This window comes from Electrophorus electricus, chromosome 6 (assembly GCF_013358815.1).
Source record: "Electrophorus electricus isolate fEleEle1 chromosome 6, fEleEle1.pri, whole genome shotgun sequence".
NCBI lineage: Eukaryota > Metazoa > Chordata > Actinopteri > Gymnotiformes > Gymnotidae > Electrophorus > Electrophorus electricus.
The window spans coordinates 30,370,259-30,385,468 of record NC_049540.1 but is presented as its reverse complement, the minus strand read 5'-3'; the positions used below and the strand labels follow the sequence as shown (position 1 = coordinate 30,385,468).

At 43.5% G+C, this 15,210-nt stretch overlaps 1 protein-coding gene across 3 annotated transcripts in view; it reads left to right on the top strand.

Moving 5' to 3' along the window:
• Positions 1-14,947, top strand: part of camk2a (calcium/calmodulin-dependent protein kinase II alpha) — a 52,858-nt gene extending 37,911 nt beyond the window's left edge. The window contains exons 12-19 of one of the 3 annotated variants that reach the window (XM_027026098.2): positions 2,242-2,284; positions 7,434-7,474; positions 8,757-8,789; positions 9,244-9,292; positions 10,040-10,115; positions 11,112-11,206; positions 12,593-12,821; positions 14,299-14,947. In XM_027026098.2, coding sequence (XP_026881899.1) covers positions 2,242-2,284; positions 7,434-7,474; positions 8,757-8,789; positions 9,244-9,292; positions 10,040-10,115; positions 11,112-11,206; positions 12,593-12,821; positions 14,299-14,302 — 570 coding nt within the window. In that variant the 3' untranslated portion in view covers positions 14,303-14,947. Of the gene's footprint in view, positions 1-2,241; positions 2,285-7,433; positions 7,475-8,756; positions 8,790-9,243; positions 9,293-10,039; positions 10,116-11,111; positions 11,207-12,592; positions 12,835-14,298 lie in introns of all 3 variants that reach the window. The other 2 variants (XM_027026097.2, XM_027026099.2) reach the window with 2 other exon arrangements.
• The last annotated feature ends 263 nt before the right edge of the window (positions 14,948-15,210 follow it).

Below are 15,210 nucleotides of genomic sequence, written 5' to 3'. Positions count from 1 at the left end.
ATCTAGTGGAGATGTGCTGGTATCTAGTGGAGACATGCCGGTATCTAGTGGAGACATGCTGGTCCCTGTCTGTGCTGAGCAAATCACACGTGAGAACAATTACAACCAGAAATAATCGACCTCCTGTCCTCATCTACAGGGTTCATATAGGGTCACGTAACCTATTTCACTGGAGCCAAAGTCATCTATGCAGCAAGGCAGTCAGTGACTCTACTCAGTCTCATATAAACCAACCATTTGACTGACTGAAATCCATCCATCAGAATGGCTTAGAGAGACACACGAGTATACGTCTGTCCAAATGCTCTGTCCGAGCACTCTGTCCAAATATTCTGTCCAAACACTCTTGGACATTTTTGTGGTAAATGCATCTACAGTGAGATGGAGATAGCTGTCAGCTGTCAGCTGTCAACAGCCTCATAATACCCTAGTGGTGCTGCCACTATAACATAGTTATTAAAGGGTGAAGGGAGAAAGGTGTCCATCACAGGTGTTGATTCATCTGTACTGGTGGAAGCAGGCATCTCATAAAGATTTGCATTATTCCATTTGTATGCAAACTGTTAACACAGAGACAAGGATGTTGGAACACCATCCTGGCCAGGCAAAAGGGATTGGTGTACTCCACTGGTACCTTCAAGCTTCACTGGTACCTTCAAGCTTGAGAGTGTTGAGAGTGTAGGGGGTGTTGAGAGTGTTGAAAATGTTAGGAGTGTTGGGTGTGTTTGAGAGTGTTGGGGTTGTTGAGAGTGTTGGGGTGTTAAGGGTGTTGGGGTGCTGAGAGTGTTGAGAGCGTTGGTGGTGTTAGGAGTGTTGAGGGTGTTGGGAGTGTTGAGAGTGCTGAGAGTGTTGGGGTGTTGAGAGTGTTAAGAGTGTTAGGAGTGTTGAGGGTGTTGGAGGTGTTGAAAGTGTTGAAAGTGCTGACAAGGTTGAGGGTGTTGAGAGGGCTGAGAGTGTTGGGGTGTTGAGAGTGTTGAGGGTGTTGAGAGTGCTGAGAGTGTTGAGAATGTTGAGGGTGTTGAGAGTGTTAGGAGTGTTGAGGGTGTTGGGGGTGTTGAAAGTGTTGAGGGTGTTGAAAGTGTTGAAAGTGCTGAGAGTGTTGAGAGTGTTGATAATGTTGAGCGTGTTGAGAGTGTTGGGGGTGTTGAGAGTGTTGAGAATGTTGAGGGTGTTGAGAGTGTTAGGAGTGTTGAGGGTGTTGGGGTGTTGAAAGTGTTGAGGGTGTTGAAAGTGTTGAAAGTGCTGAGAGTGTTGAGTGTTGATAATGTTGAGCGTGTTGAGAGTGTTGGGGGTGTTGAGAGTGTTGAGGGTGCTGAGAGTGCTGAGAGTGTTGAGAATGTTGAGGGTGTTGATTTATAAAGTCCCTGCTGGCTTGCTCTGACAGGAAGTGTCATGCTCAGACCAAGTGCCAGCGTGCAGTTGCTGCCCCAGTGGATCATGTTTACCTGAGCACAGCTGTCTCCAGCACAGCGGCCCCTCCTCTCCCCAGGCCTACATGCTTGATTTAGTGCCTAAAGGACATAATGATTAGTGGTGAATTCAGGCAGGAAATATTACACAGCAGTGCTGTAGGCCTCAAAGAGTGAGGCTGGAAGCTTGCTTGCTTCTAATTAATTTCATTCATAAAATACCTCAAACATGATCCTTTTAAAATAGACTTTAGAATCAGAGCTTGTGAAATGGAGAAACAAGGTGTGGTTGGTTTACACAGGATATTTCATGCATGATATATAGAGTTTTTCCAGATTAACATTTGAAGATAATGATAATTATTAAAAATCAACTATATTATACTCAATGTATTTCCAAAATCTAACAATATGAAGACCAATGACAATTATTTGGAGAGTATTGATATTCTCAATGAATTTAGAATAGAATAATTTTTTGATCAGTGTCAGTGAAACACATCCTGTGTCACTTAGTCTCACTCTCAAAGCAGTCAATGACCAGATTCTGTTACTCAGTTAGCTTCTGCACTGTAGAGTCCTGTGTGTGTTTCTTTTTGAATTAGACCAAAAGTTTGAAGTTTTAAAATGTCACTATGCCAATGCATTTGAAGCTCCTTGCTGTGTGACTGCTCTGTGACTGCTCTGTGACTGCTCTGTGACTGCTCTGTGACTGCTCTATGACTGCTCTGTGACTGCTCTGTGACTGCTCTATGACTGCTCTGTGACTGCTCTGTAACTGCTCTGTGACTGCTCTATGACTGCTCTGTGACTGCTCTGTCTTTGTTTCCAGGGAGCCATTCTAACCACCATGCTTGCCACCAGAAATTTTTCAGGTATGTGCAATGGTTATTTTAGCCAATGAATAAAGCCAACTCGGTCAGGGTTATTTCTGAGTGTCAGGCCTCTTTGCTGTGGTTGTGGGTGTGTTCATATCTCTTGTAGTTTTGTAGCCTTGATGTCCTGAGCTCAGAGAGCTCACAGAGCCCTGGAGTACCGTTCTGGTTCATGTGTTCATATCATTCTCATTAGATGATCTCACTGCTTTCCCTAACAAGATAATCCAACTACTTCAATGTGTGACATTCTGAATCACCTGCCCACATCAGTCCAGTTCCATTTCAAATACACTGGCTTCCTGGCTCACTACACACTCTGTTTAACCTTCTACTGCTCATGTATAAATATTTGCAGGACCTAGCTGAACCTATACAGCCCTACTGCCCTGCCTGCACAGGTCCTATGATGTTGGGTTAGTGTTTACATTTTTGTTGCACACTGAGGTCCTGTGATGTTGGGTTAGTGTTAGTGTTATACAGCTCTGTTGCCCTGCATGCACACTGAGGTCCTCTGACCTCAAATTTAGACTGACCTCAGCAGGAGTTAGATATTTTAGTGTCATAGGCACTAATTTTTCTACAATCTCTTCTTTTAAAGTTGAGCTTAAAACACATCTGTTCTCTCAAAACTTTCACTATTCTACTTCTATATGTAATTTCTAATTTAAAACAACAAATGTTTCGGTACTCTGTAAACCTTTGGCTCTACCCTCTTCTATGGCCATACCCAGTGAGTGTAATGGGAGAGTAAGTCTATAGGAATATATGTCATGCAATGCTGTATTTACCCTTAACACCTGACCTGCCCTAACCCCCTGGAGTTTGTGAAGGTAGTGTTTTTGAAAACATTTCTCCAGGGTAAATTGCTCGAATGGGCTGAAATAATATTCCAGTACAGGGCTCAGGAGGCTATTTAATGAGTGAGGTTAACAAAAACACGGGAGGCTAATAAACAGAGACAAAGGAAAACACTGAGGCAAGTAACACACCAACTAAGTATACAAATAAAATGACAGTAACTTCACTAGAAGACAAAACACAGGGTTTAAATAACCAAGACAATCAGGCACGAAACAGACTCAGGTGAACATGGGAACAGGGAGAACACGGACTGGAATGAAGGAACACATGATTGGCGGAGAAAACGAAACCAAGGTGCGGAACAAGGAAGTGAAGGAAAAACAAAGACACGACAGGGAAATCATAAAACAGGGACGCCGGGAGGGTGGCCAGTCGTCACAGTTGGTGAAAGTTGATATATAAATTGAACATTATTATTATTAGTAGTAGTATAATTATTATTATCTATACTCGAAATATATAGCTTGGGGTTGAGTAATAGCAAGCAGCTTCTTTGAACTGTTAGGCAGAAAAATGAACTATTATATACCATGGATTATCTATTATTGATTATCTTTTATTGATTATCTATTATCCTTCTTATTAACATTATTAACCCAGAGCAGAGCCCCACATTGACTATTGAGTGGAATCAGTGGGAAAGAGAATAAAACACAGTGAGTGTCGAGACAAGAAACCCATGACACGTTGCCATGGACTTCATTCATTCATTCATTCATTCATTCATTCATGCATTTATTCATTCATTCATTCATTCATTCATTCATTCATTCATTTTTTCCTTTCCTGTCCTGCACTGTTCTGTTATACTCACTGATCAAGTGTACCATGTTCCTTCAGAAATGTGGCCTTTTTTTCTCTTTGACAGTTTTGACTTTTGTATGTTATTTTTTTGCTGGACTCTCACAGAAACAGGAAGATTTTAATCATTATTAATCAATTTAATAAATATATCCAAATTTAATAAATATATTACTGACCAGTTTCTGTCCACACTATGAACATGGTGATATTAAAGTTTTTCTCAGTTGCTTTGGTGCATTTCCTGAATTATCACAAACATTTGCAAAACAACAAGTGTATTCCTCAAAACAATTAGTGTATTTCTCAAAACAATTCTTACAAACAGCAGCAGACAATAGACCTGCAAAATCCCATAACCTGCTCCAAATCTTTCGTTTATTTCATGAAATCGAACATATCAGTGCTGTCAGAAAGTGTGTCAGTGTTTATAAACAAGATAGAAACGATTAACCATGTTGTCACTATAACAATGACAATGTACTCTGAGTTTTGTGATGGCTAAGGTTCTGATAGCAGTGGGGTTTCACTTTCTCTGTGAGTCACATCAATGTCAACAGTACAATTCCATGTTATTTTATGTAGGACACTGATGGAAAGATTAGACAGGATTTACATTTATGGTTTTCCTGTTTGTATTATTGCAATACAAAAGAAATACAAGGCACCACACGCACTCACCATCACACACACACCTCAACTCACACACACACACCTTAACTTACACACACTCACCATCACACATACACCTCAACACACACACTCACCATCACACACATAACACACTCACACTCACCATCACACATACTCACCATCACACATACACCTTAACAACATAAACCTCAATACACACACAGACTCACCATCATGCCCACACCTCAACACACACACTCACCATCATACACACCCCTCAACACACACAAACTCACCATCACACACACACTCACCATCACACGCACACCTCAACACACACACACACACACTCACCATCGCACACATGCTCCTCTTCACACACACACACACACACACACACACACACACACACACACACACACACACACACACACTCACCATCATAAGCGCAAGTCAGGATTCATCTGAGTGCAGTTCATCAGTTCAGACATGTACCAAAAAGTTTATCAGAAATGCTATAATAAAATATAAATGACAGATTATGACAACTGGTTCAACACCTTTGAAAGTAACGACTTATGAAATGAACTAATGCCTAAATCTTTTTTTTTTCTTTTGACTTTTCAACAGAGAGCAACTCTAATCCATTTTGATCAACAGCAGACAGTTTGCCTGAATGTTCCAGAGCGTTTGCGCTGGAGAATGACAAACTGCGTTTGTGTAGTGCACAAATGACTAGATGATTTGCAGGTTGAACGAACATTTCAACAATGATCTGAGAACTGTACCAAAGCAACAGAAGAAAAACTGGGCAGTGGTGCTGGTGTATTTACCTGTACTGGTGCACCTGCTGTGGTGAGGGTGACCAGGGTGATCCTAGAACTGATCCTGGACCACCACCCACAATTATCCAGTCAAGGTGTTTTTATTAAAATTATGTTTCTATAGTGAGAGTAGGATGGATATATTATATTCTGTGCATTTGAAACTTTTAGGTTGGGTCATTGTCAGACATCCGAGTGTTTATGATTAATTTGTTTTTGAATGATCTGTCCCAAAATAAACGGACCCATTGCAGCCATCTCAAATGTGCTTTGAGACTTGAGCTACACTGGAGTAATTTGAGCTTGGCATTACAAGGCCTCAGTCCCTGCTGATGAGTCCCTCTTATTCTAAATCTTCCCAATCGATTATTTTACTGCAACCAAACAGACCACACATTCTCTTCAACTGGTCAAGGATGAAAGAAACTGTAGCAGTAAATGTTGTGTCAGGGATGAACGTACCGTGGTGTGGCAGCTTGGCCAGAACCACTGAACATTCAGCTCTCAGATCTCAAAATAAGAGAATATGTCACTGTGTTGTTCTGTTAGGTTGCTATAACACATTCTTTCATCATTCATTGATCAAGAACAATACAGACAAATCTCTTACTCAGTTTATGTAGAAACACTCAAAAGGAGGTCTTTTGTATTTATGAATTATATAAATAAACACAGTGAGAGAGTTTTGCCACTAGCTCAGATGTCGTTCTAGCATGTGTGAAGGTATGATGGGCGTTAGCATGTCTGTTGCAGGCAGTGAACTGGAACTATGAGGCTAAGAGGGTCATGACTCTTCAAATGTGTTGTGACACACAAGGGATTGAAGGGATGAAAGGGGCTGGATTGGGCTTGTCTCAACTACATCAGGCCCCTCCCTCTCAGCTGCTGGGGAATTCTGATGTGGAACTGCAACTATTATCTTCTCAACCTTCAAACGGACAGAATGATTCCAGCCTTCTTCACCCATCTCTTACCATGACCTATAAGCTCTATGCCTGACTTAAAAGAGAGAGAGAGAGAGAGAGAGAGAGACAGACAAAGATAGTCAGAGAGAGAGAATGGAGATTTACAGTCCACTTACATGTGGTTGCTATTTATACTCATCAGACAAGCCTCAGGCAGATCTGTCCTTTCAGTTTTTTATAGCTATTTCCTCAGCTGTTAATGGTGTATGCGTGTGTGTGTGCATGTGTGTGTGTGTGTGAGTGTGTGTGTTAGTGTGTGTATGTGTGTGTGTGGGTGTGTGTGTGCGTGCGTGTGTGTGTGTGTGTGTGTGTGTGTTGGGACTGTAGTGGGGCTGGTTCTGGTCCAGATTGGCCCTTTAGCATCTAAAGGCTGCTGAATTCAGACTGGGAGGGAGGTGAAGGATTTCCCCTTTTCCCACTTTCCCCTGGGGGAGGCTGGGAAAACCCCGACAGTTGCAGTCCCAGCACACAGACGCCATGGCCCTGGAGATCAGGCTACATGCTCACCAGCTGGGCAGAGCAGCAAGATAAAATTAGAAAACATGTAGATGAAAATAATATAGCAGTAGGGAAACGACCTGATACGACTCGTGTGTGAACATGTGCGATAATGAGCGGTGCTCTCTGAGAGGCAGAGAGAGAATGAAGGAAAGAAGGAGGAGATGAGGGTGTGTTCACGAAAGCAACACAGGCCAAGCCCTGACACAGCTCCAGCCCACTGCAGTGTATCTGTCACTAACACTCTCGGGCAGGAATGTGCTGCCTGAGGTGCAGCTCTCCCCTGCCCCATTCTCTCAGCCCAGCCAGGGACAGCTACTCCGCACAGCCGCCATGCCCAGCTGCAACTTTGCACATGTGGAGTGACATTTGAGAAGCGGCCTGCAGCTTGTAACTGAGTGTGATAGGCCACTGAGCTAGGGGAAGGGGAGTTCTGCCCAAGTTCTGCTGGACCTGCTAACGTGGACCGGGGCGATTAGAGCCATATCATGCCCTTTGCACTCCTTTTCTGGGCTTTTATGCCTCTTCTGATCGCTCTCTCCCTCTTCTTCTTCTCTTGCTCAGGAGGAAAGAGTGGTACCAACAAGAAAACAGATGGAGTGAAGGTAGGACTAAAGGAACTGTCACCTCACTGCACGTGTCCCACATAGTCCTCTGGGACTGCAGAAACACGGCACCAGGAAGTGTGGAAGTGGGAATTGTTTTTCTGCACTTGGGGTTTGAGTTTTTGTTATGTGTTTTGACTCTGGAGACCTGCTGTATCCTAAGAAACTGCAGAGTTTTTTGTGGTGTTGGGTACAGAGCACAAACACCCAGAAACTGTGTGCAGGACACGCTGGAAGACACATGTTCTAAAGAGGTCCACACACTTCAGATAGTGGTCAGAAGGTGTCTGAGCGTTACTGGGCGTGGTTGTTTGGCAGAGTGAGTGAGTTTGTGTTACAGCATGTAAGAGTGTGTGTGTAAGAAGGTTTCTTTGTCTTGTGTGCATGATTGTAACTGTGTGTGTGTGTGTGTGTGTGTGTGTGTGTGTGTACATGTATGATTGAAACTTACACAGAGCCAATCTTCTTTCATGCTATTTCCTCAGCTATCATGGTCCAGCTCAGGGGCCAGAGTGTGTGTGTATGCATGTGTGTGTGTGTGTGTGTGTGTGTGTGTGTGTGAGCAAGCACTGTGGCTATTTGAGCTTGCTGATAGCTCAGTGCAGTGTGTTTGCGCGCATGTATTTGTGTGTGTATATATACATGTGTGTGTATATATGTATGTGTGTGTGTGTGTGTGTGTGTGTGTGTGTGTGTGTGTGTGTTTGTGTGTGTATGTGAGTGCACATGTGATATGTTATAGTTATTTGAGATTGGTGCTTTGGCAAGTGCAGTGCAGTGTGTGTGTGTATGTTTGTGTTACTAGCCCTCTTCAGTGTGGGGACACAGGCCCTTCATTAGTGGCTCTGCACACACACACACGCACACACACACACACACACGCCCCCACACACACCCACACACCCACACACACACACACACACACACACACACACACCCACACACACCCACACACACACACACACACACACACACACACACACACACACACACACCCCACACACACACACACGCACACCCACACACACACGCACGCACCCACACACACACACCCACACACACACACACACACACACACACACACACACACGGACCCACACACACACACACCCACCCACACACATACACACACACACACACACACACACACACACACACACACACACACACACACACACACACACACACACTGGAATGTCTCTGGTTTCCCTGTGGTGCCCCAGCGTCCGTCTCCATCTCATTCTGTGTGTTCCTGTCTAACCTTTTTTCGTTTCTTTTCCAGAAAAGGAAGTCCAGTTCCAGTGTCCAGCTGATGGTGAGTGTGAATGCCCCTCTTCTCCAGGTCGCTTAGCGACATCTCTTACCACTACTTTCCTTAAACATGGAAAGTGGTTCCTGGCGCCCCCTAGCTGTGAAAGGCTGGCCAGCGCATGCAGCGCTGTGTGGCTCTCCTTCTGCATGGAGCTGGACTTTCTTTTTTTGATGCTGTCAGTCCCATCTCTAATGTCCCCCTGTGTTTCTGCTGTGTGTGGGGCCCCTGACGTGCTGGAGCCTTCTTCATCCGCCCTCTTCCTCTTAGCCCTGAGTCTTCCAACGACGTGAAGCCCACCAGCCAGAAAATAACTGAATGGATTGATTCTTTTTCTTTTTAAGGCACAGGAGAGAAGACAAGTGAGGTCACTGGGTTAACCCTTTGGCTGCTGCAGCCCGGCATGGTTCAAGCCTTGTTCTTGGCTGCAGGAAACTAACCCTATCTGTGTCATTTACAGGAGTCGTCTGAGAGCACTAACACTACTATTGAAGATGAGGACACCAGGGGTGAGTGGTCCTCCCTGTACTACAGCTGTCCACACCACACACATTTGCACAAACAAATCAGATTAAATACAAAAAGTTCACATTTATATATGAATTATACAGTGATGTTGAACATGAGGCGGGGCTTAGTGCTGTCAGTCAAACATTTTCAGATGTAGCAGGAATTTTCCTGAATATGAAAATTCTATACTCCAGTACTGTCCTATAATACTACAATATTATAATTCTACAGTCCTGCAGTCTTACAGTCCTATAATTCTACAGTCCTGCAGTCTTATAATTCAACACTCGTGCAGTCTTACAGTCCTATAATTCTACAGTCCTATGATTCTACAGTCCTGCAGTCTTACAGTCCTATGCAATAATGTATCTAGTGTACATACCACTAGAGTTGCTTTCAGTTGCACAATTCTCCAGGATGAATTGGACTTGATGAAAAACACACACACACACACACTTCCTGCTTGTTTGTGCTATATTCGTCAGCTGCTCTGAAACCCCAGTATGGACTTTTGTGTTAGTTATGTCACCTGAAGGTGCATGCTTATGGAAAGTGTCACATTTTCACTAGCTCTGTTTTCCTGGACCACAGAATCTACTAAGCCTATCGCTCATCACTATCACACTGGTATGACCTACTAACATCCTTCACGTTTGGACAGTTTCTGATAGAGCGCAGAGAGCGAGTCCAGCGTGAGTGTCTTGTATTTTCAATCCGCTGTGAAAGTGTCACTCTGTGCTTCTCAGTAAGGAAACAGGAGATCATAAAGGTGACTGAGCAGCTGATTGAAGCCATCAGCAACGGGGACTTTGAAAGTTACACGTGAGTCACCAGCTCCCTCTTTCTAGCTTTGTCTCTCTCCTCACACCTCTGTTATTTCTCTTCTTTCTCTTGCTTGGTCTCTCTTTTACTTTTGTATATAGACGCACTCAGTCAATGATCCCTCTGCAAATGGTGCGTAGCCTTGTATCACACACAGAGCGAATCATTCTATATAATAAAGAGCCTCGTTTTGCAAGGAAGAGTCATAGGCGATGGAAGCAGAGCTGTCAGGGGGGTGTTACTCACTGGGCATTTCAGGGTTTGCATGGGCTACAGCTGATACCAACACTGTCCTATGTAATGGAGAACATTTCAGAGGTACACACAATCCCACCAGTACACAAATCTTTGAGCATGCAAACGTCACTGTTGAACTGCAGGTAAGGAGATTTGTGCTCATTCATCTTGGAAGTGATGTTTCCAATCACACACGTGTACCTCTGAAACTGGCTTGTATTTGCGAGCCACTCTAGAGTTAAAACATCCCCACAAACCTGACACTACATCATCTGATGGTAGATTAGCTATTAGCTCTTTGTACTGTGGCTTTGAGGTGTTTTACTCTAATAGCTTTTGGAGGCTGAAAGTGACAGAAGATTTTAAGAATAATGGAAGATTTGACTCTCTGTCATAGCATAGAAAACTGCAGTTTAAACCCCTCCCACTGAACAGCCCCCCCACCTCGAAACAGCCCAATCCCCTACACAGCCCCTCCCACTGAATACCTCCCCTTAACAACCCCACCCACTGAATGTCCCCCATTAACAGCTCCAACCACTGAATGCCCCCATTAACAACCTCACCCACTGAATGCCTCCATTAACCACCCCACCCACTGAATGCCACCCCCATTAACAGCCCCACCTACTGAATGCCCCCCCCATTAACAACCCCACCCAATGAACATCCCTTTCCACGAACAGCTGTGCCCACTGCACAGAACCGCCATGGCAACACCTCATCTGCAGAACATGTGCTATGTTTCTGTGTGTACAGGAAGATGTGTGACCCCAGTGTAACTGCCTTTGAGCCTGAAGCCTTGGGGAACCTGGTGGAGGGACTGGACTTCCATCGTTTCTACTTTGAGAACTGTAAGTCTTCCTGTGTTCACTAATGTGCATCGGCTTGGGCCCTAGATCTACCTACCTACCCAACATTGGGCCCTAGATCTACCTACCTACCTAACATTGGGCCCTAGACCTACCTACCTACCCAACATTGGGCCCTAGACCTACCTACCTACCCAACATTGGGCCCTAGACCTACCTACCTACCTACCCAACATTGGGCCCTAGACCTACCTACCTACCCAACATTGGGCCCTAGACCTACCTACCTACCCAACATTGGGCCCTAGACCTACCTAACTACATAACCTGTCACCCCATTAACATGCACAGCAGTATTTGCAAATAAGAATCATTGTGGTGAGAGTGGCTGTGTGAGCTGGGTGTGACCTAAAGGTGCAGAGCTGGGTGTGGCTAACACAGGTGCTGAGGTAGGCGTGGCTAATTCAGGTGCAGAGCGGGGTGTGGCTAACACAGGTGCTGAGGTAGGCATGGCTAATTCAGGTGCAGAGCTGGGTGTGGCTAACACAGGTGCTGAGGTAGGCGTGGCTAATTCAGGTGCAGAGCTGGGTGTGGCTAATTCAGGTGCAGAGCTGTGCATTGCTAATACAGGTGCAGAGCTGGGTGTGGCTAACACAGGTGCTGAGGTAGGCGTGGCTAACACAGGTGCAGAGCTGGGTGTGGGTAACACAGTGCTGAGCTGTGGCTAACAAAGCTGGTTTAGAGTCACATCTACCACCCCTGCCTGGTGAAGATACACGGAGACAAACATCTTACTGTTAAAACATCTCTTTTGGTTCAGTGTTTTGTACTTCAGTAATTTGTACCTCAGTGGTTTATGCTTCAGTGGTTTATGGTTCAGTAGTCTGCACTTCAGTAGTTTGTATTTCAGTGGTTTGTACTTCAGTGGTTTGTATTTCAGTAATTTGTACTTCAGTGGTTTGTATTTCAGTGGTTTGCATTTCAGTGGTTTGTACTTAAATGGTTTGTATTTCATTAGTTTGTACTTCAGTGGTTTGTGCTTCAGTGGTTTGCGGTTCAGCAGTTTGCACTTCAGTAGTTTGTATTTTGGTGGTTTGTACTTCACTGGTTTGTAATTCAGTGGTTTGTATTTCAGTGGTTTGTATTTCCGTAGTTTCTACTTAATTCTGGAAGTTCTCTGCTCCATTTTTGTGAGTTGTTTCTGTTGTGCTGTATATGCTCTGTTCTCCTCACACTCCACTTCCACTGCTGTAGTTCCATCCTCCACTTCCATGCCTGCCACATGTGGAATAACCTTTAAACTGTGCTCTGCTTGACTGCGTTTTGGGGGGTTCTTTTTTTCAAATATGGGAATTTTGCAAACGTATTACAGCTCGGCTGTGAAGGGGTGATGGTTGTGAAGTCTCTTTGTACACGTGTGTCTTTAAGTGTGGTCTAAGAACAGTAAGCCAGTGCACACCACCATCCTGAACCCACACATCCATCTGATCGGGGAAGAGGCTGCCTGCATCGCCTACATCCGCATCACGCAGTACATTGACACCAATGGGATGCCGCGCACCGCCCAGTCCGAGGAGTCCCGCGTCTGGCACCGCCGTGACGGCAAATGGCAGATCGTCCACTTCCACCGCTCTGGAGCACCATCCACCATCACCAAGTAAGCTAATCAGGTAAAGCTGAACAGAGGGAGACTGCAGTGGGCACTCAGGGAGGGCATAGCACAGTGCAGCATGACAGAAGGGTGGAGGAAGCTCCACCTGCAGAGGGACTCCACCTGCAGAGGAACTCCACCTGCAGAGGGACTCCACCTGCAGAGGGACTTTACCTGCAGAGGAACTCCACCTGCAGAGGGACTTCACCTGCAGTGGGACTTTACCTGCAGAGGAACTCCACCTGCAGAGGGACTTTACCTGCAGCATGCAAACGCACATCTCTAGTTCTGTGGTAGGCCTTGTTTTATAAAGCACTAATATTATTTATTCGTTTAGTGAAATTACTGACTATGATGCATGTGCCACAAAGGGAAATTATTAATCAGCCAATTAACTTCTATTTTTTAATAAAAAAATGCTGATATGTGCTCATATGTCAACAGAAAGTAAATTATCATTATATTTACATATATCCTGAAGCTTACCCATTTTGGGCAAATCAATAAATTGAGATCAACACAAAAGCAATATTTTACATAATATCATACAATAAATTACCAAATTTTTAATGACATAACATTACCTGTAAGATATGTTTTAACAAATAAATATAGATGAATATGTTTGATAATAATAAGATGGCCTTCACATCATGTCTTTACTGTCTCATATCTCATATTTCAGTTATATTCCCAACTCTCTTTTCAAAGAATACAGATTTTAATGAGCTTTTGATCATTCCTTAATCCCTGATCTCGTCACTGGTGTTTAGAACACAGTCTGGCTCTCACGTGTTTATTTCAGTGGTGCCTAGTCATCGCTTAAAGATATGATGTGCTTCTAAAATTATTTCCATAAACATCAGCCCTGTGCCATGCACACACTGTCCACTGGTCACCAATGATTTTGCTTCATGCAGAAAAGAAAGAAAGAAAGAAGGAAAGCATTTTTGCATGCTGAATCTAAATCCGTTTTCAGAATGTCTCCAGCAGCCATAGTTTATGTGTTCCAGTACGCTCACATGCCATTACGTGTAGTATGGAAAAGTACCAAGGAAAGTAAAGTCCAGCAGACTACTTATGAATAAATAGTAAATATTTATTATATGTGTTAATATGTGTTATATGTTAGTAAGTAACATATACTTAATATTATATATGTTAATATACTTAAGACTTAAATTTAATTGCCTTGTCACTTAAAACCTAAACATTCTAAACATTTGTATAGTAATTAAAAAAAAGAATGTATAGTACTGTTACATTGAATTGTGTAATAACATACTGTAATTGTAATTATAATATGTAACATACATATATTTTAGTATGTGAAACAAAAAGTTAAAGTGTTAAGGACATCCTCCATTTTCCTTAAAATAGTTGTGATGTAATGAACAAGGTTTGAGCATCAAAGCTATGTTGAACTGCCTGCACTGTGTCTTTTTGCTGAGTTCTGTTTCTCTCGCGCTGTGGTGTCCCTCAGCTGAGCCGTAAAGCCAGCGAGGTCGGACGCGAGATATGTCCTGGTGGCCACGCTGCTTGCTGATTGAATTGGCACCAGAGAGGGCTATACATCTGCCTGAACACCCACAAGTCTCTGCTTCCCCTACCCACTTCATCTCCATCCAGGCTTGAGATTCCTGCCTTTACCACACAGTCAGCACGAGACCTCATCTGATACACTTCACAACCATGTATGTACATATACTGGACTGATGGCCATTTCTGTCATTGTTTTCTGTGGTTTTGCTGGGTACACATTTATTTATTTATTTATTTATTTATTTAGCTTTGTTTTTTTGTTTTTTTTCCCAAGAAAAACTGGTAAAAAAGTGAGAATTTAAAATTAGAGTGTTTTTTGCTTGTGAAAAGGATTGTTGGTTAATGAAATGCAATGGGAGATCGAAAGCCATAAATAGAAACATTTGTGTTCTAGTTGACCATGCCATTTTTGATGTCCATTTCCAAACTCACATTGTAAAATAATAGCAGGTGATGTATGGAAGTGCATGAACAACGCTCACCTGTTTGGTTAGAACAAGAGCGAAGTTATCGTGTATGTTTTCTAACAACATTACTTTGTTGTATAGCATTTTATTCTGTGTTTGACTTATAAATACTCTTCTTATTAACTGTAAAAGCTAAGTATAAGTTTTTGTCTGTTTTGCCTCAGATGTAGATGGTTTTTAGATAGCTCCAGCAAGCCCTCAGTTCAACCTAAACCATGCTTATCTTAGACTCCAGTGGCAGACAGTGACTGAGTCCTACGCTGTTGGTTAAGTCATATGACCCCTCCCCATTAAACAACGCTGGCCCCTACACCCTAGACCCTACACCCTACACCCTACACCCTACCAACTACATCAAACTGAACACTCATTCATTCCCTTGACTG